This window comes from Trachemys scripta, chromosome 1 (genome assembly GCF_013100865.1).
Source record: "Trachemys scripta elegans isolate TJP31775 chromosome 1, CAS_Tse_1.0, whole genome shotgun sequence".
Lineage (NCBI taxonomy): Eukaryota > Metazoa > Chordata > Testudines > Emydidae > Trachemys > Trachemys scripta.
This window is the reverse complement of record NC_048298.1, coordinates 125,115,371-125,142,963: the sequence shown is the minus strand read 5'-3', so window position 1 is coordinate 125,142,963 and position 27,593 is coordinate 125,115,371. Positions and strand designations below refer to the sequence as shown.

Genomic DNA, 27,593 nt, shown 5'->3' with positions numbered 1-27,593 from the left:
CTTATGTGTAGTGCTGGGGAGGAGCCATTGGTCGTGGTACATGTAGGTACCAATGACATAGGGAAGGGTAGGAGAGACATCCTGGAGGCCAAATTTAGGCTGCTAGGGAAGAGACTGAAATCCAGGACCTCTATGGTGGCATTCTCAGAAATGCTCCCAGTTCCACACGCAGGACCAGGTAGGCAGGCAGAGCTTCAGAGTCTCAATGCGTGGATGAAACGATGGTATAGAGAGGAGGGGTTTAGATTCATTAGGAATTGGGGAAACTTTTGGGATGGGGGAGCCTATACAGGAAGGATGGGCTCCACCTAAACCAAAGTGGAACCAGACTGCTGGCACTTAACATTAAAAAGGTTGCAGAGCAGTTTTTAAACTAGGAGATGGGGGAAAGCCGACTGCTGCAGAGAAGCATGTGGATCGGACAGAGACTTCTCTTAGAGGAGAGTCTATTGATAGAGATTCTCTAGGTTCTAGTCAGGAGCAGAGGATGGAAGAGGATAATGTAAGGGCCAGATCAAAGAGAAACATTCACATAAAGAATCGGACACATCAGAAAAGGGCAGACAAATAAACAGTGACAAGTTTTTTAAGTTCTTGTACACAAATGCTAGCAGTCTCAATAATAAGATGAGTGAACTAGAGTGCCTCATGATAAAGGAGGGTATTGATATAATAGGTATCACAGAAACCTGGTGGACTGAGGACAATCAATGGAACACAATAATTCCGGGATACAAAATATATATGAAGGACAGAACAGGTCATGCGGGGGGGGAGTGGCACTATATGTGAAAGAAAATGTAGAATCAAATGAAGTAAAAATCTTAAGTGAATCCACATGTTCTATAGAATCTCTATGGATAGTAATTTCATGCTCTAATAAGAATATAACATTAGGGATCTATTATCGACCACCTGACCAGGACAGTTATAGTGATGATGAAATGCTAAGGGAAATTAGAAAGACTATCAAAATTAAGAACTCAATAATAGTGGGGGATTTCAATTATCCACATATTGACTGGGAACATGTCACCTCAGGACGAAATGCAGAGACAAAATTTCTCGATACTTTAAATGACTGCTTCTTGGAGCAGCTGGTACAGGAATCCACAAGGGGAGAGGCAACTCTAGATTTAGTCCTGAGTGGAGTGCAGGAGCTGGTACAAGAGGTAACTATAATAGGACCGCTTGGAAATAGTGACCATAATATAATAACATTTAACATCCCTGTGGTGGGAAGAACAACTCAACAGCCAACACTGTGGCATTTAATTTCAAAAAGGGAAACTATGCAAAAATGAGGGGGTTAGTTAAACAGAAATGAAAAGGTACAGTGACTAAAGTGAAATCCCTGCAAGCTGCATGGGCGCTTTTTAAAGACACCATAATAGAGGCCCAACTTCAATGTATACCCCAAATTAAGAAACACAGTAAAAGAACTAAAAAAGAGCCACTGTGGCTTAACAACCATGTAAAAGAAGCAGTGAGAGATAAAAAGACTTCCTTTAAAAAGTGGAAATCAAATCCTAGCGAGGTAAATAGAAAGGAGCATAAACACTGCCAAATTAAGTGTAAAAATGTAATAAGAAAAGCCAAAGAGGAGTTTAAAGAACGGCTAGCCAAAAACTCCAAAGGTAATAAAATGTTTTTTAAGTACATCAGAAGCAAGAAGCCTGCTAAACAACCAGTGGGGCCCCCTCGATGATTGAGATACAAAAGGAGCGCTTAAAGACAATAAAGTCATTGCGGAGAAACTAAACAAATTCTTTGCTTCAGTCTTCACGGCTGAGGATGTTAGGGAGATTCCCAAACCTGAGCCGCCTTTTGTAGGTGACAAATCTGAAGAATTGTCATAGATTGAACTGTCACTAGAGGAGGTTATGGAATTAATTGATAAACTTAACATTAACAAGTCACCAGGACCAGATGGCATTCACCCAAGAGTTCTGAAAGAACTCAAATGTGAAATTGCGGAATTATTAACTAGGGTTTGTAACCTGTCCTTTAAATCGGCTTCTGTACCCAACGACTGGAAGATAGCTAATGCAACACCAATATTTAAAAAGGGCTCTAGAGGTGATCCCAGCAATTACAAACCGGTAAGTCTAACATCAGTACAGGGCAAATTATTCGAAATAATAGTAAAGAATAAAATTGTCAGACACATAGAAGAACATAAATTGTTCGGCAAAAGTCAACATGGTTTCTGTAAAGGTAAATCGTGTCTTACTAATCTATTAGAGTTCTTTGAAGGGGTCAACAAACATGTGGACAAGGGGGATCCAGTGGACATAGTGTACTTAGATTTCCAGAAAACCTTTGACAAGATCCCTCACCAAAGGCTCTTACATAAATTAAGTTGTCATGGGATAAAAGGGAAGGTCCTTTCATGGATTGAGAACAGGTTAAAAGACCGGGAACAAAGGGTAGGAATTAATGGTAAATTCTCAGAACGGAGAGGGGTAACTAGTGGAGTTCTCCAAGGGTCAGTCCTAGGACCAATCCTATTCAACTTATTCATAAATGATCTGGAGAAAGGGCTAAAAAGTGAGGTGGCAAAGTTTGCAGATGATACTAAACCGCTCAAGATAGTTAAGACCAAAGCAGACTGTGAAGAACTTCAAAAAGATCTCACATAACTAAGTGATTGGGCAACAAAATGGCAAATTGAATTTAATGTGGATAAATGTAAAGTAATGCACATTGGGAAAAATAACCCCAACTATACATACTATATGATGGGGGCTAATTTAGCTACAACAAATCAGGAAAAAGATCTTGGAGTCATCGTGGATAGTTCTCTGAAGATGTCCACGCAGTGTGCAGAGGCAGTCAAAAAAACAAACAGGATGTTAGGAATCGTTAAAAAGGGGATAGAGAATAAGATTGAGAATGTATTATTGCCCTTATATAAATCGATGGTATGCCCACATCTTGAATACTGCGTACAGATGTGGTCTCCTCATCTCAAAAAAGATATACTGGCACTAGAAAAGGTTCAGAGAAGGTCAACTAAAATGATTAGGGGTTTGGAACGGGTCCCATATGAGGAGAGATTAAAGAGGCTAGGACTTTTCAGCTTGGAAAAGAGGAGACTAAGGGGGGATATGATAGAGGTATATAAAATCATGAGTGATGTGGAGAAAGTAGATAAGGAAAAGTTATTTACTTATTCCCATAATACAAGAACTAGGGGTCACCAAATGAAATTAATAGGCAGCAGGTTTAAAACAAATAAAAGGAAGTTCTTCTTCACACAGCGCACAGTCAATCTGTGGAACTCCTTGCCTGAAGAGGTTGTGAAGGCTAGGACTATAACAGCGTTTAAAAGAGAACTAGATAAATTCATGGAGGTTAAGTCCATTAATGGCTATTAGCCAGGATGGGTAAGGATTGGTGTCCCTAGACTCTGTTTGTCAGAGGGTGGAGATGGATGGCAGGAGAAAGATCACTTGATCATTACCTGTTAGGTTCACTCCCTCTGGGGCACCTGGCACTGGCCACTGTTGGTAGACAGATACTGGGCTGGATGGACCTTTGGTCTGCCCCAGTACGGCCGATCTTATGTTCTTATGTTCTATTTTGTCTTCCTTTCAGAGGCAGCCTTGAGTTCAAAGAGGTACCGACAAGTAGTTTAAGTCCCAGATTTTACATCCCGGATCTTTAAAATAGTTAAAGCTGAAAAGTGGAAAACAGAAAATCTGTAGTCTAGTCTTGCTTCTGCTAGAGACTTGCTATGGGACTTAAACCAAGTAATTTAAACCTCTCTGTACCTCAGTCTCCACATCTACAAAATAAGGATATTACTACTTCCTTCCTTGATATTTGTAGCACACTTTGAGATTCTTGGATGGAGTTAATGCAACACTGGCAGCAGCAATGCAACCTGCCTCATGCTGCCTTACCAAAGTGCCGCATTCCTTGTCATGGATGGAAGGCTAATTTATTCTCTATGCCAGGGGTGGGCACACTTTTTGGCCCGATGGTCACATCTGGGTGGAGAGATTGCATGCAGGGCCATGAATGTAGGGCTGGGGCAGGGGGTTGGGGTATGGGAGGGAGTGCAGGGTGTGGGAGAGGGTGCAGTGTGTAGGAAGGGGCTCAGGGCAGGAATGCGGGGTGCAGGAGGGATGTGGGGTGCAGCAGGGGGCTCGGCAACGGTTTGGGGTGCAGGAGGGGGATCAGGGCTGGGGGTTGGGGTGCAGAAGGGGTATGGGGTACAGCAGGGGCTCAGGGCAGGGGGTTAGGGGCTCAGGGCAGGAGGTCGGAGTGCAGGAGGGGTGTGGGGTATGGCAGGTGGCTCAGGGCAGGGGGTTGGGGTGCAGGAGGGGGCTCAGGGCAGGGGGTGCGGAGTGCGGGAGGGGGCACAGGGCAGGAAGTTGGGGTGCAGGAGATGTGCAAACACTTATGCTTGCACTTAGCTGTCCTATGATTTCCCTGGGACACTCCTGGTACTAAAATTAAGCACATGTGTAAGTGTTTATAGGATCAGGACCTTAGGCTCTGATTCTGCAATCTGCTTTTCACAGGCAAAGGGGTCCATCTGCATGGAGCAGGTCTATTATTCTGTTGTTGTATAGTAACTAGCACAATGAGGCGCCACTCTTGGTTGGCCCTTAAACCTTACCATAATAAAGATGATTAGTAATAGTAAAAAACAGTGACATTTTTATATGATCATCACTTGTCATATAATTCTTGTCATATGTTCTCAATACCGTTTCCAACTGGTGCTGCTCAGTTCACCCCGCTTTTACGTTGGTCAATGTGGCATTCAGTTGAATGGATAAAATTCAGAATAACTTGTTTGATTTTCCTTTATTTTCAAAGGTAGGGCATAGCATCTAGCTTTCAACCAGGGAAACCAAGAGGGCCCAGGGAATTATAGATCTGTCAGCCTAACTTTGAAACCTGGAGACACATTGTAACAAATTATTAAACAATCAGTTTGCAACACCTAGAGGACAATAGGGTTCTAAGGAATAGCCAGCATAGATTTGTCAAGAATAAATCATGACAAACCAGCCTACTACACTTAGGAAGGAGAAACCAAATGCACCACTACAAAATGGGGAATAACTGGCCAGATGATAGCACTGCTGAAAAGAAGCTGGGAGGTATAGTGGAAATTGAATATGAGTCAACAATGTGATACAGTTGGGAAAAAGGCTAATATTCTGTCACGCTATCTGGAGTGGTTCATGACCATGAATGCCAAGCTCAGGGCAGACAGTCAAAAGCAGGAAATACACCTCAAACTGGTGGTATGTTCTATAATTAGATTTTACTAACCCAGTAACAAATGTGAACTCCTGAAGTACTATAACAGTCTTACCACGGAGTCACAGATAGTCCCCTTGGGCATGCCAGTCTATCTTGCCACCCAGACAAGCTGGATTTAGTTATAGTGGTTCCCACATATCAAAGTTCACAAAAGATTCAGGATGCTTTCAGTTGCAAGAGACCAGTCACTTACCCTACATCAATTTGTACCTCATATCTCACACCAAAGAGAATGCTTGTAGCCAATCCTATAGTAAACTAAGTAAGAATATATTAACTAGGAAAAAGAAATGAGTGCGTTATTTACAGGTTAAAGCAGGCAACATATATATATATATATATATATATATATAAATGTGTTACAGTCTACGGTTCCAAAAGATGACAGAATTGTAGTAATTTGTCAGCACTGAATGTCTTTTAGGGCAAACCCTTGACCCTGGGGATCTCTGCTTCTATTTCATAGTTCCAGCCCTGTGAGAGTCCAAACAGCAAAGAGATGAAGAATTTTCATGTCAGCTGTCTTTATTTCCTTCTTCCAGAATTCAAGCTGATGGGATGAGCTTCCTTGCACGTAGCACCTTCATGGGTATGAGAGAGCCGTCAACCCAATCTTTATATTGTGATGTTTCACAATGGCCCACTTAGTTTTGATAGTCCTTCTTGATGGACAGGGGAACCACTTCCCCAGCCTTGGTTCACAAGTTAAGAGCAGGCATTTTTACATTTATAAAGCAAAACTTATATCTTACCTTCTGGCAGCGGTTCTCAAACTGTGGGTCAGGACCCCAAAGCGGGTTGCGACCCTGTTTTCATGGGGTTGCCAGGGCTGGCATTAGGCTTGCTGGAACCAGAGGCTGAAGCCAAAGCCTGAGCCCCAAGAGCTTCAGCTTTGGCCCTGGGCAGTGGGGCTTAGGCTTTGGCTTCATCCCTGGGTGGCAGAGCTCAAGTGACAGGCCCTCCCACCCAGGGTTGAAGCCCTTCGCTTTGGCTCCCTGCCACCCCGGGTGGGGGCTTGGGTGGGCTAAGGCTTCAATCCCCCCTCTTGGGGTTATGTAGTAATTTTTGTCGTCAGAAGGGGGGTCACGGTGCAATGAAGTTTGAGAACCTCTGCCTTATGGGATACAGACATTACAAGTAAGATTAATGCATGCAGCAATTTACAAGCATTTTACAGAGTCTAGACACTAAACACATCTTTACAAGTCAAACCCCTATCTTGAACAATACTAACATATAGGTGAGCTGGTCTGGTTTCCAGCTATGAATTTACCAATGCTTGGCTGACACCTACAGCCACGACAAGAGCTGGCAGCATGTCTACCAGTGTCACTCATTCGCAGGTGTCAACAGGAGTGTTGTTTGTAAGACATGAGGTAATTGTCCTGCTCTACTTGGCACTGGAGAGGCCTCAGCTGGAGTGCTGTCTCTGAGTGGCACTCTTTAGGAAAGATGTGCATAAATTGGAGTGAGTCCAGAGGAGAACAACGGTGTTGAAAGGTTTAGAAAATGTGACCTATGAGGAAAGGTTTAAAAAAAACCTGGGCATGTTAATTTTGGGAACAGAAGACTGATAGGGCATCCTGATAATGTCCAAGAATTTTAAAAGAGCTGGCTGAGGAGCTCAGAGACCGTTTATGTTGATTTCCAATAAGTCTCAGAACACCGGGGAAGTTCTAGAAGACTAGAAGAAAGCTAATATTGTGCCAGTATTTTGAAAGGGTAAACAGGATGATCTGAGTTATTATAGGCCTGCAAGTCTGACATCAATTGCAGGCAATATAAAGGATCAGTTGTTATGGGACTTGATTAATAAAGCATTAAAGGAAGGTAATATAATTAATGTCAATCAACATGGGTTTGTGTCTAACTAACTTGATATCTTTTTTGATGAGATTACAAGTTTGGTTAATACAGGTAATAGTGTTGATGTTATATACTTAGACTTCTGTAAGGTATTTGACTTGGTACTGCATGACATTTTGATTAAAAATCTAGAAATATATAAAATGAACATGGCACACATTAAATGGGTCAAAAGCTGGCTAACTAATATGTCTCAAAATTTAATTATAAATGAGAAATCATCACAGAATGGGTATATTTCTACTGGGGTCCTGCAAGGATCAGTTCTTGGACCTACAGTAATTAGTATTTTTATTAATGACCTGTAGGAAAACATAAAATTCTCACTGATAAAGTTTGCATAGGACACAAAAACTGGGAGAATGGTAAATAACAAGGAGGACAGCTCACTGATACAGAGGGATCTGGATTGCTTGGTAAACTGGGCACAAGCAAACAATGTGCTTTTTAATATGGTTGAATGTAAATTATACATCTAGAAACAAAGCATGTAGGCAAGACTTTTACATGATGGGAGACTATCCAGAGAGGCAGTGACTCTGAAAAAGATATGGGGTTCTGGTGGATAATCAGCTGAACACGAGCTCCCAGTGTGACATTGTGGCCAAAAGGATAATGCAATCCTTAAATAGGGGGATCTCAAGTAAGAATAGAATAGTCCCTTCCAGCCCTATGTTTCTATAATTCCATGATAACTTTACACCTTTTGTATTGCCCCTCATCTGCATTTGTGAGAGAGATAATTAGAGCAAATTATAACTTGACTGACCTATGTTGGCATTTAAGTGCCAGGAAGAATTTTCTCTGTTTTCGGAAAGAGGAAATTTTTCTTTTTGTGTTATTTGGGAAGTTCAGTGGTTTATGGATCTGGATGTGGGGGTGGTTCAGATACTGTGTAATGACCAAAACGGGATTGTCCCCATTTATCCATTTATTATAGGATTCCACTTGGTTCCTTCCTTCCCAGTAACTAATAATGCTCTTCAATTATGTATTTAACTAATACACTTTTAAAATCAATGTTCTTAGAGTTGTGTAAAACTTTTGTTACAAAATCTGAAGTTGTGTACAATATGTTTGGTATCAGATTTAATTACGAACTCTGTACTACCCATCTATCTATGGTACTGATAAGGCCCCCATTACTGAAGTGTCTGAACTCTTCATAATCTTGAATGTATTCCTTCTCACAACACCCCTGTGAACTGGGTCAATTATCCCCGTTTTACAGACTGGGAACTGAGATAAAGGGGCCAAGATCCACAAAGGTACTCAAGCACCTAAGACCCAGTTGTAGACTCCACTGCAATCCACAAAACTCCCACTCAACCCTGTAAGCACCTAAACTCACTTGGCACCTAAGTTTCTATCTCTGGGCACGTGTAGTGCAGCCCTGCTTTAGATGACTGGATGCCTAAGCCCCAGAGTGATCCACAAACTGGGAAAACCACTTTAGGCATTTGTCCATCTAACTTGTGTGCTGGGCCTGATCAGGTGGGCATGCGCAAGCGATTGCTGGATCAGATCCCGTTAAAAATCCAGCTCCTAAAGGAGGTGAGGGAGATGGCAATGGCCAGTTTTTAACTTTTTGCCCTGTGGTTACAGCACTCACCTGGGTTGTGGGAGACCCAGCTTCAATTCCCCACTCTGCCTGAAGGGGACAGAGGTCTCCCAGCACTGAGGAGAGAGCTCTAACCTAGGGGTCGGCAACATTTGGCACACGGCTCACCAGGGTAAGCACCTTGGCGGGCCGGGCCAGTTTATTTACCTGCTGACGCAGCAGGTTCGGCTGATCGCAGCCCCCACTGGCCGTGGTTCACCGTCCTGGGCCAATGGGGGCGGCGGGAAGCCGCAGCCAGCACATCCCTCGCCCGTGTCGCTTCTCGCAGCCCCCATTGGCCCAGGACAGCGAACTGCGGTGATCAGCCGAACCTGCCGTGTCAGCAGGTAAATAAACTGGCCTGGCCCACCAGGGTGCTTACCCTGGTGAGCTGCGTGCCAAACGTTGCCAACCGCTGCTCTAACCACTACGCTAAAAGTATAACATGGACACAACCACCTCTTCCTCTGACTATTTTGTGTTGAGTGAAGCAGCTGCCTAACTCATTCTCACAAGAAATGATTTAGGTGCCTAAGCCACCTAATTCAAGGAGAGGGGTTTCCTGGCTGTGAATCACTACTAGAGATAGGCACCACCCTGCAGCCAGGAGCTAGGTGCCTCACTCTGTGAGAGGGTGGGGTTTAGAACACACCCCTTGCCTTGGCATCTCCCATTAGCTAGTTTAGGCAGCTCCCCACCTACTATGCTGGTTTTTGTGGATTGTATTCCAAGGTGTACAGGAAGCCTTGGTGCATAATTCAGGCTTGTAGATCACAGTGTTATTCCTGTGATATTCTTTTTAGGCGCCTAAAAGTTAGGTGTTGCAATGTTCAGGTTAATCAGTTCAACTGCTTTTGTGACACAACTAAAAGCTGGGTCCGGTTTGAAGACTATTTAGGGTTTTACATCAAATCCACATGAACTGCAATAGTTTTAGCTGAGATTTTCATTATTTTTCAATTTGTACTCTGATCCTTAAAACAAAACTTTGGGGGACAGTGTGGTTGGACCCCATGTGAACTGACTCAAAAGAAAGCATTTGCATGAAGGACCCTTGCACCAGGCAGCCAGGTTTTGCCCAGCTCCATTTATTTTGCTCTGGGCAAACCATTTCCTCCCCTGAACTGAGGCTTTTATGTCTGTTTTATAATCCTGACAACACAAATGCCTTCAGCCTATCTAGCAAAGGTGAGAGGAGCTGAGGAGGATAGAGGCCGTGATCCTGATTAGCATTGTCAAGTCTCTGGAGTTCCTAGATATTTGGTATTTTTCTGAAAGACCCAGATCCTGGAGTCATAGGTACGGGAACTAGGGGTGCTGCCGCATCCCCTGGCTTGAAGTAGTTTCCATCATATACAGGGTTTACAGTTTGGTTCAATGGCTCTTTGCACCCCCACTATACAAATCGTTCCAGCACCTCTCCCTGGAGTCCAGGGCCGGTGCTACCATTAAGGCAAACTAGGCGGTTGCCTAGGGCGCCAAGATTTGGGGGCACCAAAAAGCGGTGCCCCCAATTTTTTTTTACAGCGTTCCTGGGCTGGGCTGCTGGCAGTGCGCTGACACGTGCGACTCAGACTCCCTCTCCCAGCGCAGCGGCCGCTCCACTTCTCCCGCCTCCCAGGTTTGTGGTGCCAATTAGCTGTTTGGCGCTGCAAGCCTGGGAGGGAAGGAGAATTAGATTCGGGCCGGCGTGCTCAGGGAGGAGGCGGAGCAGAGGTGAGCTGGGGTGGGGAGCTGCCGCATGGCTCCCCGGGGGGCAGCTGCCACAAGGGGGGGCACCTCAGGGCGGAGGGGGGCATGGGGAGCTGCTGCAGGGCTGCAGGGGGGGGCGCAAGGTGGACGCGAAACTTCCTTGCACCTGCCCTCCTGCTGGAGTCATGTTATTAGGTAAGATTGTGAGCTTGAGAGAGAGGGTGTGTTGGGGGAGGGGAAGGAGTAAGTTTTTAACTCTCATGGGTGCAGAGAAAAGCTGGAAGATGTGAACCCTGAAAGCTCAAAACCAGGAGGCAAATGAAAAGACCCCAGAAAGTGTTGCTGTTTTGTTTTTTTTTTATCTCATTCTTATGCCAATCATTTTGAGCCTCATTCATGATTTGTGAGCAGGGGGCTGAGTAGCCCCATGGGGATCAATAAAACTAGTCACTGGAGTCAAGCTAAGCACGGGAGTTTGTTTTCAAGCGTCCGGGATCACACAGCCCTCAAAGTCACACAGCTCAGCCCGCCCCTGCCCTCAACAGCTCTGCCTCCTCCCTCCCGGACCCGGAGGCGCCTCCAGAGCCAGGAGACGTGAAAGCAAAGCTCCTTCGTTCGGCTGCTGCAGCTTCCCTGGGCAGCGCTGCCCGCTGCGAGGGACGTCTCTTGCCGGTAAGGGTGTCTGCAGAGAGCAGAGCGAGGGGGGATCTGGGCAGGCTGAGATGCAGGGCACCCTGAGCAGCTGCTACTCCTTGGGGCAGGAGAGAGAGATCCGGGTTGCAGCCGGTTCCTGTTGGCCAAGCATAGTACATTGGGGAGCCTGACCCTGAGCTGCTAAACTGAAAACAAGCTGCAAATCATTTAGAACAGTGGTTTTGTTAATTGGTGCTTTAATTCTCTCCCCCTCCCTTTCCTGTCCCAGCAGCCGTTTCCTCTCCTTTCTGTGTGCATGTGTAATCTCCTTCCCTGCCCACCGGCTTTGATTCAGGACTCGGGCTCCCTGAAAACATAACAGCAAACACAGCTTCTTGTGACGCCCTAGAGATTATTGTGCCCCTCTGCCCCACCCACATATGCGGGATGGGGAACCTGTTTTTCCTGGCAGATGGCCGTGTAAGCAGCGCTGCTCCTCCTTCTGTGTAGTTATGTAGTTTTCAACGAGTTGCCCAGTTTGCTTAAAGGGGCAATGAGTGTTCCCTTAAACTACGGACATGAAAAAAAGATCTTGCTCCTTCTTTTGACGGGCGGAACGGACACGTGTGGAGGGTAATGAGGTAGGGGAGGAGGAACTCTGTTGTTTGTTTGTATACAGAGGCTACTTCCCATATCAAAATAATTTAAAGTCTTTATGTTCATGAAAGAACATAAGAACGGCCATACTGGGTCAGACCAAAGGTCCATCTAGCCCAGTATCCTGTCTTCAGACAGTGGCCAATGCCAGGTGCTTCAGAGGGATTGAGCAGAACAGACAATCGTTAAGTGATCCATCCCCGGTCACCCATTCCCAGCTTCTGGCAAGAGAACCCCTCCCCTTGCCCTCCTAGCTGATAGCCTATTCTCCATAATTTATCTAGTTCTTTTTTGAGCCCCGTTATAGTCTTGGCCTTCACAACATCCTCTGGCAAAAGAGTTCCACAGGTTAACCCTGCTTTGTGTGAAGAAATACTTTATTTTGTTTGTTTTTAAACCTACTGCCTATTAATTTCATTTGGTGACCCCTAATTCTGTTTTATGAGGAGTAAATAACACTTCTTTATTTACTTTCTCTACACCAGTCATGATTTTATAGATCTCTATCATATCCCCCCCCCCCCTTAGTCATCCCTTTTCCAAGCTGAAAAGTCCCAGTCTTGTTACTCTCCTCATATGGAAGCTGTTTCATACCCCTAATCATTTTTGGTGCCCCTTTCTGAACCTTTTCCAATTCCAATATATTTTTTTTGAGATGGGTGACCACATCTGCACGTAGTATTCAAGGTGTGGGCATGCCATGGATTTATATAGAGGCAATATGATATTTTCTGCCTCATTAACTATCCCTTTCTTAATGATTCCCAACATTTTGTTTGCTTTTTTGACTGCACATTGAGTGGATGATTTCAGAGAACTATCCACAATGACTCCAAGATGGCTTTCTTGAGTGGGAACAGCTAATGTAGACTCCATCATTTTATATGTATAGTTGGGATTATGCTTTCCAATGTACATTACTTTGCATTTATCTGCTATTTTGTTGCCCAGTCATCTGCTTTTGTGAGGTTTCCTATGTAACTCTTCGCAGCCTGCTTTGGACTTAACTATCTGGAGTAGTTTTGTATCATCTGCAATTTTTGCAATCTCACTGTTTGTTTATCCCTTTTTCCAGTTCACTTATGAATATGTTGAATAGGACTGGTCTCAGTACAGCTCCTTTGAGGACCCCACTATTTACCTCTCTCCATTCTCAAAATGATCATTTATTCCTACCCTTTGTTTTCTATCTTTTAACCAGTTACTGATCCATAAGAGGACCTTCCTGCTTATCCCTTAACAGCTTACTTTGCTTAAGAGCCTTTGGTGAGGGACCTTGTCCAGGGCCATCCCAAGGCAAATTAGCCTGTATGGGGCCCCCCTTAACGTTTTTTTTACAGGTGAAATCTGGTTACAGGGAACTTCAAGAGCAGCTGCTGGCCACAGGTTAAATATTGATAGCGCCCAACTGCATAATTATAATGTTATGTTATATTGTAGTTCTTTTTTATAATTATAATAAAGTTCATATAATTAAAAAAACATCACCGATCATCAGAGTCGCGCCACTTACATTCTGAAATCCACCTTCATGGACTTCCTTACAGCAAACTTACTTCCCAGGTGCATATGGTCTCACTTCCCTCTTTGTATTTTTTTAAAATGTAATTACACATTTGCAACACTGAGAGCCCATGTCTCGGGAACTGGGTGGCTCTTGGAGGTCCTATATGTGCCCCGGTGCTGGGGACCCCAGGACCCTCCAGCATGGAGGAGGGGCTCTAAGATCAGTTTTCTCTGGGGCTGGGAGGGGGAGAGGAGATGGAAAAGCAGATGGATGCAGGACCCCAGTTCTGAGGGGTGATGGAGAAAGCAGAGTTGTGGGATCCCAGGTCCTGGTACTGCAGGGAGGGGGACCCCAAGGCTGGAGAGCTGAAAGGCAAGGAGGACCCTGAGGCAGGGGGGTGGCCCTAGCCTGGAGGTGACATTGGAGGACCCCACCCAGCGCTGGGAGAGGGGAAAAAAGAGCAGTGGAAGAGGAAGGTGTGGGGCTCTGGGGGGACACCAGTGCTGAGTGATGGGTGAGGGAGACTACTGGCTGGCACGCACCTGTGCTGGGGGTCCCCTATGCTGGTGGAGGGTCCTGCCAGAAAAGGGAAGGCTCCATCTGAGGCAGAAGGGCGGGGCAGGGTCAGCCTGCCCTGGCACTAGTGATGGGGGGCACTAGGACCCTGCGGCAGCAGGCAATGCCGGGAGCCGGCAGAGCGGTCTGGGGCCAGGTTACTTGCTGCTGCAGAGACTGAGACTGAGCCTGGGGGGGTTGGGGGCAAGAAAAAGAAATAAACGCCCGGGCCAGTGAGTGTGGGGCATGGGCCTGGCCCCTGCTGCCGGCGCCAGGCCCCCCCCAGGTCCCTCAGCCACCCTGCTCCCCCCTCCAGAGCTCGGGGCCTGTGGCGGTTGCCCCGATCCCTCCTATGGACAGGACGGCTCTGACCTTGTCAAAGGCTTTCTGAAAATCTAAGAAACTATATCCACTGGCTCACCCTTGTCCACATGTTTGTTGACCCCCTCAAAGAATTGTAGTAGATTGGTGAGGAATGATGTCCCTTTGCAAAAACCATGTTGAATCTTCCCCAACAAATCATGTTCATCTATGTGTCTGACAATTCTGTTCTTTACTGTAGTTTCAACCAGTTTGCCCAGTGCTGAAGTTAGGCTAACCGGCCTGTAATTGCTGGGATCACCTCTGGAGCCTTTTTTTAAAAATTGGCGTCACATTAGCTGTCCTCCAGTCTTAAGGTATAAGACTTAAGTATCCTGAGATCTGTATCCTTCTAATTACTAGACAGATACAGCACAGGCAGTAACATTACAAGCTTCTTCTGTGCTGTCCTGCCCATGGGACCTGGAGATCATTTAGTCTCCATGATCTATTCAAATCTTAGCCAGACTACTGAGAGTACCAGCAGCACTGCTAGATTTGATGGTACTTTTTGTGTTGTGGATTCATCTCCATTTAAAAAGTTACTGAAACCACTATTTGCTTGACAAAACTGCCAGTGGGGTTGTGGTGGATATTCAGCTGAATATGAGCTCCCTGTCTGATGCCATGGCCAAAAGTTCTAATGCAATCCTTGAACACATAAACGGGAATCTCGAGTAACAGTAGAGAGGTTATTTTCCTGCTATATTTGATGCTGGCACAACCATTGCTAGAATACTGTGTCTAATTCTGATGTCCACAATTCAAGAAGATCTTGATAAATTGGAGAGGGTTCAGAAAAGAGCCATGAAAATGATTAAAGGATTAGAAAACCTGCCCTGTAATGATAGACATGCTGAGCTCAGTCTATTTACCTTAACAAAGAAAAAGTTAAGGTGTGACTTGATTACAGTCTGTAAGGACCTACATGGGAAACAAATATTTAATAATGGGCTCTTTCATCTAGAAGAGAAAGGTATAACAATGGCTGGAAGCTAAACCTAGAGAAATTCAGAATGGAAACAAGGCATACATTTTAAACAATGAGAGTAATTAACCATTGGAACAACTTACCAAGAGTCATGGTGGATTCTCCATCACTGACCATTTTAAAATCAAGACTGGATGTTTTTTGAAAAGACACGTTCTAGGAATTATTTTAAGGAAGTTTTGTGGCTTGTGTTATACAGGAGGTCAGATTAGATGATCACAGTGGTCCCTTCTGGCCTTGGAATCTATGAATCTATGTAACCATTTTTACTCTATTGATCCTCTAGGAGAGCTGAGCTGGAACATGGTTATGTAAGGGGGGCTGTGTCTCTCAATAGCAATCCCCCAAATCACCTGTTTCCAGTGTTTGCACCGATCCTCTTTGTTGCCATTTTTATGTCCTTGGGTATCTTGGTTGAAAAAGTAGGGAAGAGGATTCCAATATGTATGTCCAGGGCTGATGTAGACTTCCTGTGTGACTGTGGACAAGTCCCTTATGCCTTCTCTGCCTCCGTTCCCCCTCTGTAAAATGGGGATAATAGCAGTTTCCTACCTTATGGGTATGTAATGAAAATACATTAAAGGTTGAGAGCCACTCAGATATTATGATGATAGGGGCCATATAAATACTCAGAGAGTTTCTTGTGTGCTGTATTCACCACCCTTTTTCATTTGAAAAGTGTAGCAATGTTTTTAATTGGATATCAAGTATGTTGGGAAGTAAGTAACTTTGCATCAAGTATGGATTATAAACTTTAAAAAAAATTACCTACATTTGCTACTTGTACAAAAGGCTCTTAAAAGTTGTTGAAAACTTCACTTTGACTAAAAGAAGCCTTTCCTTATTTTTCCCCACAGATATGCATTCTTCTTAAAATGAGATTATCTTGAAGTTAAACACCAAGAAGTTCATCATTGTTTCTGACTCAAGAAGAAGGCACCTAAGTAAAAATGTCCATCAGCATAACTTGGTGGTCTACTTGCACATTCCTAATCATGTGTTACATGATACCTGGGCCATCCCTCAGTCAAGATTGCTCTCTAGAGAAGATGGAAAATGTTGTAATTGATATGATGCCATCTCTCTCAAAAGGCATCAGAGGGACTGAGCCAATATATACACCAACTCAGGAAACTTGTATTAATGCTTGCTGCTTAGAAAAAAACATATCAGGTAAACTTATACTCCCTTGATTTCTGTTCTTCTCTATCATTGCTTATGACATGCTTGTAATTGGCTGGGATAGGAGCTGGTGTCAGCCCTCAAAGGGGAAGAACCAGGACATTCTGCATTTCCTTTCTTCTTTCAGCACTGAATGTGAATATTTCTCTCCTTTCATACCAAGACTAACAAGATACTGTGAATATTGGTCTGTTTTGCTTAACCTGTTAGCCAATGAAAGAGACCTTAGTGATTAAGTCCTAGTAATGTGTATTAGTCTGAGCAATTATTGCATATATCTTGAATGTTAGGCATGCCCAATGGTTTTAAGCCCTTCCCCCTCGCCCTCACCATCCACTCCAAGACATAGAAGCCATAACTTCGTGAGTCCAGCAGACAGAATAAAAAGAGACAATGGATTGTTTTATGTTACATTTGAGTAACTACAAATAAAATGCTTACACTCTTCTGGGAACTTTGCTTTCCATCAAGACCTTACAAGCAGAATGAACTGTAGCTGCAGATAGCAGCATCACAATGTTAACAGTGAATCAAACAGCAGAAACAGTCAGGAGGCTGTGGGGATGGTGAAATCTTCTCTCAGTCATTCAAATAAATTAGGCGTTTTTCAAATTTATCGGATGCCTTTGAGCCAAAGGCTCATATGAAAAATGATGTCCCAAGATCTGATATGAGGGTAACAGCACCTTGGTAGGAATCTCAGCAGGTGGGTGAGGGGAGGCTTATCCTACTATTTCTGTTAGACCTTGTTGACATGTAGAAGGAGGGGCCACATCTTGCAGATTGGCTTTTGGCTTGTAGGTATCTAGTGATATATATTTATTAATCCCCATAACTATATTATTTCCTGCAGAATGTGATATATTCATTCTTTTCCCTTCATACTGATCTGGAGGATTTTAGTCAAGCTAAGCAGAGCTTATTGCTATAAAAGAGGCAGATACAACACTTCTTACTGCTAAAGTATATAATATATTATCCTTTTTTAGGAGACAGGCAATGTAATTTGATGATTTTTGATGCTCGAAGGATAAGCCAGCATCCAAACTGCTACCTGTTTTACTGCCCTAGTAAGGAAGCTTGTCCAATGAAACCAGCAAAAGGACTCGTCAGCTACAGGATAAATAGAGGTAAACAATACTAAAATCAACTGATCATTGACTTTGTTTATACTCATGGGTCTTACAGATGTGTGTTTGCATTAGAGTTGGTCATCAATGTTTGATTTATCAGCAAAAAATTTAAAACGGAAAATGATCAGCTGAAAATTGAAAATTTTGTTTTGGAAATGCTACCATAGTGCCTCATGGGAGTTATAGTTTTGTGTGCCTTATACCCCCTTTTTTCTTTAAGGACCTGGCTTCTCATGTGGACTGCATCTCCCATGATGCATCCTGATTGCCCCCCCATTGGACTTCAAAATCTTTTATATTCTTTCCCTCTTTAAAAAAACAAAACAAGCCCACCCTGTCATACCATGACAATGTGAGACATAATTAATATTAATGTGTCAAGAAATTATATCTCCTCTCTAATCTTTCATACATATGCTTTCTGCTTAGACTGGAAGCTCTTTAGACCAGGGATTTATTCCTAAATAATACAGTTTGTGTGTGCTTAAAAAGCTTCTTCCATTTTGACACATTCTGTGTGTTTCGGAGAAATTCCTTATGAGTATATTGAATATTACTGGAAGCAGTAGAAATTTAGCACCCTTGTAGTACTTTACATGTTTGAAGGGACATATTGTGGTGGCTGAGGGGCATATAAATACCCAGTTATAGAAAGCACTATACAAATATTAATCTTCATAACATCTCTGCAAGGTTAGTAAGTAAACAAAAGTAGTAATAGTCCTCTTTTTTCAGGTAGAGAAACTGAAGCAGAGCTGCAAAGTGACTTACCCAAGGCCAAACTGCATGTCAGTAGCAAGGTTTAGAGAAGACTTAGAACTCAGAAATTTCTTGTCATCTCTAATGTGCTATGCACTTTTTGGTGCTAATACATCAGCTATACTAAGGTCAGCTATTAAGATGTAGCAAGCTTACCAAAATATATTTTGCAGTGTAGTGGTAGCCCTGTCAGTTCCAGCATATTAGTTGAGGTAATGAAGAAGAGCTCTGTGTAGCTCGAAAGCTTGGTTCTTTCACTGACAGAATTTGGTCCATTAAAAGATACCTCACGCACCTTGTCTCTCAAAATATACTTCTATGCTGGCACCTTATCTCACTGAACTCTTCAAAGAACAAATTGACAATTAGACTGTCCTCTCGCAAGGGAGTTTATGTGGTGGTTTCAGTATGGCTCACTTTGCAGAGAACACAAGGTTTTTTTTTTTTAAATATACTGGAGTTTTTCCTATCTCTTAGATATTTCCCAAAGGCTGAGCTTACTGAAGAGGTAACTTTCTCCTGGGAAGGAATTGGTTGGTGAGGAAAAGCATGCTGTCTAGCAGGGTCATCCGCATAACTTGTTCAGAAACTGTTAGGGTGCATTTGTTGTGATAACACCAGGAAACCAGGGCAGGGGAAGGAACATATGGCTTAAACTCCTAGGGTGCAAAAACAGAAGAGTCAAAGTAATTAATTTATTATCTAACTTTTATCACACTTCTCCCACTCTTTTCTCCCCCAGGAGTATGTAGAGGATTGAAAGAGGGAAGAAAACATGTGACTGTGTTGGGCTCTTGATCTGCCAAAGTACAATTGCTGAGTTATACTCATTGTTTTCAATTGTGCTGTTTTTCTGGCTCCTGTTCATATTGAATTATGGAAATGATGTGTGTGAGCTCGTTTACCTTAAGCCTACATTGCTGATAAGCTTTTCAAAGGTAGTTACCAAGAAGCCTAGCCCACTTCTTATGACAAACCTTTTAAGTTTGTTTTTTCAGATAGAAATGTGCACAAGGTTACAGTTAAGTTTCAGAGGGGTAGCCGTGTTAGTCTGGATCTGTAAAAAGCAACAGAGTCCTGTGGCACCTTTAAGACTAACAGATGTATTGGCATTCACCCACGAAAGCTTATGCTCCAATACATCTGTTAGTCTTAAAGGTGCCATAAGGTTACAGTTATTAGTGATAAAGAAAAATACTCACATATTGGAGCAGTTTTATTCAGTGCAAACTTGATTTTTCCAGCTCAACCACTACAGAACCAATTCGTGATTCAGGAGATGTTTTATCTTCTGTTTCCAGTCACAGAAGCTATTGCTGAAAAACTACTTGGGGTTTCTGCTCTGCCTCTCACACTCTCATTTGGAACATAGACAACATTCTCCATATAAATAACCAACCGTGATATTGGTGGATATCTACTGAGAATACCCATAGAATCCTATTAGACATTTCCTTTAAGAGTGGATGGCCTCTAGGAGATGACCTCCAAGGTAGTTTAGCATATGGACTATTTGAGAATGGTCCTGTAGAATACTCTTCTTTTATATTTTTTAAATAGTGGTTTGTGTACTGCTTTGTCTGTCTTCCTTCAATAGCAAGATTATCTATTCTATTATAATACCACTAGTGTGCCTAGCACTTGACAATTTCTTAAGGTCCCTGTGGTTGGGAGCTTACAATCTAAAATGAAAATGAGGAAATAAAGCTGACATTTTTTTAACCTCAAAAATATAGGGTGTGATTAGTCAGACTCTGGCTGCAATAACTGTCTGCTTTCTGATAGTACATCAGTGACTGTTCAGGTACATCTGTTGGCTTTGTGGAAGAAGGTGAGAAGATTCATGTAGGGTGATGAGATCCTTCTTTGTACCCCAACCAAACTGTTTCCCACAGCATAAATTACACACACACGGCAGTTTTCTGACTGTCATTTGAGGGAGTGAATTTGGTAATCTGCAGGTTGCACAACCCAATTTACATGAATACTGCATCATTGCTCTACTTTGGGTGCTTGTCTAAAAGCATGGCTTCTACAAGTGGGGTTCAGTCCCACACTCCTTTGTTTAGAATGAGAAAGGAATGGTGGTTTAGCTGACCACATCTGCTGTATTGTTGAGCAAATTCCTTGTCTCAGAGGTAATGCACTAGGAACTGAGGAAACTGTTGGTATTTTGACCATCTAGATTTTGACCTTTGAGTTTGTGGTGCACATTAAATAATAAAATATGAAATCTTGTAGATTTCCATTTCTAACTACTGAGTAAAGCTTGCAGAAAAATCAATAACTTGTTCTTGGAAGACTCTATTTGGTTTTTTTTTTTTTTTTTTTTTTTTTTTTTGCTGTCTGTTGGATAGATTGTGAAAAGGCCATGTGGTAACAAACTGGTATATAACGACAAGGATCTTTCTTTACCATTCTGATTATGGTTTTAAATGGAAGTTTCTTTAAAAAGTTATTGCATTCCAGTTTACAACATAACTGTTTTTTTGTTCTATGCTGCTTAATGTCCCTTCTAGAAACCTAAAATATATTTCCCAACTTGTAGGACAGCAGCTGCGGTAGGTGGTCTTTCCATTTCAATTAATTGAATTAACTGTGAAGATTTTTTACTTCCTCATGACCCAATATAATGGAAGTTAGCACAGCACCCTGGCAAAAGGGGCTTCCAGTTGAGACAGAAGAAACCATGGATGTGTTTTGTATATTTTAAATCCACTACTTTTTTTTTTCAAAAGTCCTATATGTATCTAATTATATCAATTTTTAAGGCAGATGAAATCTGAGTGTAAGCTACTTAACAGTGTACTCTCCTTCTAAATTCTCCATATATTCAGTTTCTAATCTTCTTCCTGTCTGTTCTCTTGCAAAGACCTGTTGCTAAGGAAGGGGGAATAGTACACAGAGTTAGTGCACTAGCCTCAGGTCAAATCCTGACTTACGCCTCAGGTGATCTCAGTCTGGTACCTATTTTGTGTGTATTGCACATTTTTGCTCTTAAGAGCAGAGATGTTGCTGGTCAAAATCAAGATATATTGGGGAAAATTCTGAGGGAAGCACGAGTATACATCTTTCATGTAGTTTTACATTAGGGACAGTAGGGCAATCACTGATGAGGTGAGCCTGTGAGTCAACTTGCTTATCTTAGTTTCTGGCTGCGGTCAGGTGGCAGGGGAAAATTAAAGTTATACAGTGAAGGTCACCCAAATATTTGCATACTTTAATGATATGGTGATCTTGTAAAGTGGAACCTTAACATGGTCTTCTTATCACTTAACTTTTCTCAGAGAGAAAATCCATTTCTTAGAGATTTTTCAATTGAAGGAAGTGTCAAATTCTTTCACCATTAATTCTAGGTTATCTAAGTGTTGGGTGTGTGTGGTTTCTTGTTTGCTTAGGAATTTCATTACATGGTTAACCCTCCAGTACTTAGAGGTAATACAGTGAATAAGGGTGAAGCACCACACCCAATAGTAAATCCAGCTGGCTATTGGATAATGATAATGTGGACAAAGGAGCTGTGCCAGTTAGTTAGTCTTCCCAAGAACTATTATCCAAAGTGTTAGGTATTTTTTGTTCTGGTTTTTTTTGTAGAGGATCTATATACAGTATCTTAACATAATGGAACCTTTGTCAATAGTGTGAGTTGTATGCAGCTTTTATCATGCCAAACTGTGCATATTTTGCTACCAGACTCCAGTTAATAGCTTTAACAGAGCAACAATGCACTGTGCTGCTTAGAAACTGATTCCATTTAACTTCAGAGGAAAGGGTGAACATTTTAGTCAACTACTTATGATGGACCCTGCCCCTCCTCACTTCTAACAACTCTTCATCCACTTCCCCTCATAATGGCTCAAGTTCATGCTCCTCCACAGACTTCCTGTGAGATTTTTTGCAAGTCACTTAACCTTTTTGTGCCTGTGTAAAAATGAAAATAGTGGTACTTCCCTACCTCCCGGGATGATTACATTGTGAGGATAATAACATTAAAAGATTGAGGCACCCAGATTCTGCAGCAACAGGGGCTTTATAAGTACCTTAGACAGATATATACCTCTACCCCGATATAACGCGACCTGATATAACACGAATTTATATAACGCGGTAAAGCAGTGCTCCGGGGCGGGGGGGGGGCTGCACACTCTGGCGGATCAAAGCAAGTTCAGTATAACGCAGTTTCACCTATAATGCGGTAAGATTTTTTTGGCTCCCGAGTACAGCGTTATATCGGGGTAGAGGTGTATGCAAAATTGACAAATACAAGTGTGACTTGGTAACTTCTGCTTCTCTGGTTGGCAGAGACTAAGAATCTTTTGAAGATGACTGGCCTGATTCTTCACTGCCTTGCATCTCTGTATAAGCATTTAAACATGTGCAATGTGAGTTCAGAACACTACCAAATCAAACGATTTCTTTGCACAGAGATAAATGCTTACATAAGGTGTAAGACCGTGAAGAATCTGGCCTGATACCTTTAGGCTTGGGAGATGGAGTATCAATTTGTGCTATGACAACCGTAATTTTAACATGCCTATTGCCAAACACTTAGTGATTTTTTTTTTTTAAAAAAAGAAGAGAAAATCATGATACCCCAGGCAGTTTAGTTGTTTCTTTTCGGGGTGGGCCCCTTTTGTGATTCTCTATTAGATTCAGGAGAAGCAGTAAGCAGAGGAAGCATTTGATTGCTAAAGTGGATTGAATAATTAATTTATATATTTTCTTTCTATTTTTAGGTATACAGATTCTGGACTCACAGCTTGCAAATTACGACTTGAATGGAAACTCTCTTTCTTCACAAGCAGCTCGCTTTGACCTTCCCAATCAGGCAGGTCACCTGAATCATACTGTTGCTTTGCAGAAATCTATTACTTCTCAGATGTCTGAACTCATTGACCATATAGAAGAACATTTAGATAAGATTGAATTGCACACACAGTTTCCTGAAGACCAAGAGAAAAAACATCCTGAGACCTTAGATTCTTTCCCAAAACAAAAAATAACCAAGCTATTGCCTACAAGGGCTGCTCGAACGTCTCAGCTTAGCACCTCCACTCCCCCACCACCTACCATGCTTCCTACCACTATCAGTAGTGCTGTACTCAAAAACACAACCACTAGCACTCAGATTCCTACCACCACTGCTTTTACCACAACTAACCACATGATCTCGAATTTCAGAACTGCTACAGAATTTGCAAGGCTCAGAACATCTGCCACCACTATCAAGCCAATAGCCACCTCTACAGACAGTACTAGCAGCATCGATCTCTTTTCTTTGTCAGTTGTTGCTTTGCTTAATAAGGATTCCTTGGCTCCTTTTCAAAATATGCACCAGGATAATAGGCAGCGTGATTCAGAAGCCTACCTATTAGATGATGTTCCAAAAAGCAAGCATGCCCCTCAATCTGGTGACAAAAGTGGTCTCGTAGCAGCTTTACTTTTTGGGATAGTGTTTTTGCTATTAGTTATTGCGCTAATAGGCAGAAAAATGTCTCAATCTCTTAAAAGAAGACGTTATAATAGGCTAGACTACTTGATCAATGGAATGTACGCTGATGTGTGATGGGAGGGGAAATTGAAACAATACATTGGTAAGAAGTGCAGTCTTTGTTAGAAGCTGCAGTGCTGAAATCCTTGAGGAGGGTGTGTTCTCTCTTAGCTACAGGTGGGAAAGGGGCAAACAGCTGTGGATATGTTCTTCCCCCGCTCCCCGCCCCCAAAAAGGTACACCCTGAATTGTGGAGTAAAATTCATTTAACTGCTAAATCATAAAATAAACAAACACTGTCTAAGTTAAGCAGAGACGTTTTTAGATTTCAAATAAAAAATCAAGATCCTAACATCATAATCTGCACCTTGATTAGGTTGTGAACAAAATTTATTTTGTGCATCTGTACAGCCCATCCTTGTATTCTGTTACTATTTTGTACAAAAATATCTGTTAAACAGTGTGTAAACACTACTGTTTTTACCTGACAGTCCTATTTAATACATTGCCTCATGCCTTAGAGGGACACTTCAAACTTTAAAAAGAAATCATTCATATGCAAAACTTCACGGTGTAAGAGTAAAGGTTACTACATACATAAACATACCTGATATAAAATCAAGGAAATGAAAGGTTAAGCCACCTAACCCCATATGTCTTCTATTCTACCGCTTGCAGGCATGGGTCTTGCCACTGCCACTAACTCTCCATTACGCACCACAAATTTCACTCTGCCTTTTCATAGAGATACTAATCTCTGACTTCTGATTTTTGCCGTAAATGTCAGAGAGAGAACCTGCTTTGTCATTCCAAAGTAAAGCAAGCTGCAGTCAAGTTTCTTCAGGACAAAAGCATGACCTAGTGACTTGGCTTCTGCCTGTAAAAGATTCTGCTGCTGCTAACACCCACAGGCACTGTACACATGGACTTCCTTGCCTCTGGGGATGGGGGCAAGGGATGAGCAAGAGTGTGGGAGTGAACAGCCACATTCAGGGGGCATAGCTGTGGGAAGCAACCGTGTGTGGGATGGGATGACAGGGTTTGTAGCATCCAGTTCTTGTTTTTAAGGCTTGTCACAACCATGAAGTCTAAAATCATTTTTTTTTTTAAATGAAAGTCTAGATCCTAGAGCATCCATTTGACAGCCAGTATAATCAACAACGGGAAAATGGGATTATCATCAATAAGGGGAAATAATTCATTTTTAAATTAAAAAAGTAACCTATATCCAATCAGTTCTTAGGCTGTGTGTGAAATTTGGTGCTTGAGATGAGGGTTTTTTGGATGGGATTAAACGAGGAGTACAAAAGTAATTTCCTTAGAATAAATTTCTTAAAGCATCCATCTTTAATTTTAACTCAAACTAACAGATTTATGAAGAAAAATTAATTGTTCACAGATTAATTTATGCAAAACAAAGAAGTTGAAAACTTGCTCTAAGTGAACTTCATTGTATGGAGGCAAAACCAGCTTCTTCATGATGCTTAAATCTGAAAATGTGTCATTGTAACATTAGGTAACACCTTAGATCTGTGGTTTTCAAACTTTTTTTCTGGCGACCCAGTTGAAGAAAATTGTTGATGCCCGCGACCCAACAGAGCCGGGAATGAGGGGTTCTGGGTGTGGGAGGGGGCTCTGGGCTGGGATAGGGGTTGGTGTGCGGCGGGAGGGTCAGAGCTCTGGGATGGGGCTGAGGATGAGGGGTTTGAGGTGCAGGAGGGGGCTCCAGGTTTCAGGGTGGCTCAGGGCTGGGGCAGGGGATTGGGGCACAGGGATGGGGCGTGGGCTTACCTCCGGCGGCTCCCAGTCAGCAGCACAGCCGGAGTGCAGAAGCAGCCTTCCTGCCTGTCCTGGCACTGCCCCAGAAGCAGCCAACAGCAGGAGGTGTGCAAGTGGCTCTCACCCACAGGCACCCCCCAGCACCTATTGGTGGTTTCCGGCCAATGGGAGTGCGCAGCTGGTGCTCGGAGTGGGGGCAGTGTGCAGAGCCCCGTCGCCTCCCTGCCTAGGAGCCGGACCTGCTGCTGGCCGCTTCCGGAGCGCAGCACGGTATCAGAACAGGTAGAGACTACTTGTTTTTACTGGCTGGCTGCCAGGGCCCCTGGCTGCTGAGCAAGGTGACCCAGTGCCTTGCATTTGTTGCGGCCTGAAGTTTGAAAACCACTGCCTTAGATTATGATAAATGAAAAATATTAGAGAGAGAACAGCATTTCCATTTTATCAGCTCACTTTGTGTAGTTGACAACACTATGTCTGCAATCAGTTTATTTTTTTCCCACTATTTATATGAGACTCTTAGCAAGTAATATGGGGGGGAAAACATATTTGGAAAATGTGTTTGTGAAATAATAAATATAGTCAGAGGGACATGGGAGCAGCAGTAGTACCTGAAACTACTTCTAACTTTCTTCTTAAGATGGCTGACTAGATTTGAAGTTGACTATGTTCCTTTTAAAAGGACAGTCAGTATTTGAAGTCTTGAATATGGTCTGTGTCAACAGACCTTGTTAATACATCATATGTGTTTAATAATAATCCCTATTTGCATATCTCTTAGTGACAGACAATTTACTCATACACATGCTGTGGAAAGAGCTTAGCTTTTACTGTCTGAGCCAGAAGGAGGCTCCCTTTTAGCTCACTTGCTGGAGCGGCTGTCTAAAGCCATGAAGTTCCCAGTGTGAGGCCTGGTCCACTCTAACCCCCCACTTCGAACTAAGATGCGCAACTTCAGCTACGGGAATAACGTAGCTGAAGTTGAAGTACCTTAGTTCGAACTTACCGCGGGTCCAGACGCGGCAGGCAGGCTCCCCCGTCGACTCCACGTACTCCTCTCGCAGAGCAGGAGTACCGGCGTCGACGGCGAGCACTTTCGGGATCGATTTATCGCGTTTAGACAAGACGCAATAAATCGAACCCAGAAGATCGATTGCTTACCGCTGGACCCGGAGGTAAGTATAGATGTACCCTGAGTCTCTATTGTAGTAAGGAGATTGTTGGAGACAGGTGGGGAGGGAGTGTTAATTGGGATAGTCTTCTCTTTGGAGGAAGCTGATAGTTGGCAGACACAGTATGCATTGGGCTCTGGCCCAAGTGGTAGGTTAATGTAACTAAAAATATAATCTTAAAACATTGCATCTAAATGAGATCGTAAACAGACATTTGACATTTTAACAGTAGACGCATGGAAATAAGCTGCATGTTGGCAGTGACCAATATGGTAAGGAAACAGAGTTGAGATTTGAGCGTCTACAAGAAGTGGAACAAGTTATTTTAAAAATATTCTTAGTTTCTAAAAACTGCTTGCAGTCTGCCAGATTCATTTTGTTCCAGGTACAAAAGAGAAGCCATTGCATAACTTGTATGGATCATTCTTCTATTTCTGAAGTATTTTGAAGCTCCACTTGAACACTAGAGGGCAACATCAGTTTATTAAATAGTTTAATCAACTGAAAAATGTTAATACTTCAAGGGTGAGAGAGGATTTGCTTTAACCACATTTTAATTGCATAAATAACTTATTCATTCTTCTTAGTAATATGCATTTTTCAGACTTAAACTTAATTTATTTTCCTGGACATCAGAAAGAGTAAATGTGTGAGGCAGAGCAGCTGTAAAAAAAAAAAAAAAAAAATCCATTATATATGTGCTTTTTCATAATAGGTTTCTATGGACTACTTTCTTTTTGCACTGCATGCTCATAAAATGTTACATGTGCCCCCCCCCCCCACACTTCTTGTTATGAAATTGCCAACCTGTAACACACTTCAACAGACGGTTCAAGGAATGAACAGATCAGGTAGCAGTAAAAGTCGGTGAGAAAATAAGTTGGGTTTGTCTACAATACATTAATTTTAATATAGGAAAACAATACCACAGCC

General features: G+C 42.7%; 1 protein-coding gene across 1 annotated transcript; it reads left to right on the top strand.

The window, feature by feature from the left end:
- The first annotated feature begins 10,934 nt into the window (after positions 1–10,934).
- Positions 10,935–25,311, top strand: MANSC1 (MANSC domain containing 1). Its single transcript, XM_034784383.1, has 4 exons — positions 10,935–11,116; positions 16,005–16,320; positions 17,319–17,459; positions 22,958–25,311. Exons 2-4 carry the CDS (start codon positions 16,098–16,100, stop codon positions 23,785–23,787), a joined length of 1,194 nt encoding a protein of 397 aa, XP_034640274.1. The 5' UTR covers positions 10,935–11,116; positions 16,005–16,097; the 3' UTR covers positions 23,788–25,311.
- Positions 25,312–27,593: the final 2,282 nt, after the last annotated feature.

Coding starts and splice junctions, on each gene's coding strand:
- MANSC1 (XM_034784383.1), top strand. CDS start 16,098: ATGTCCATCAGCATAACTTGGTGGTCTACTTGCACATTCCTAATCATG. Junction 16,321..17,318: donor CTTAGAAAAAAACATATCAG/GTAAACTTATAC, acceptor ATCCTTTTTTAG/GAGACAGGCAATGTAATTTG. Junction 17,460..22,957: donor CAGCTACAGGATAAATAGAG/GTAAACAATACT, acceptor TTCTATTTTTAG/GTATACAGATTCTGGACTCA.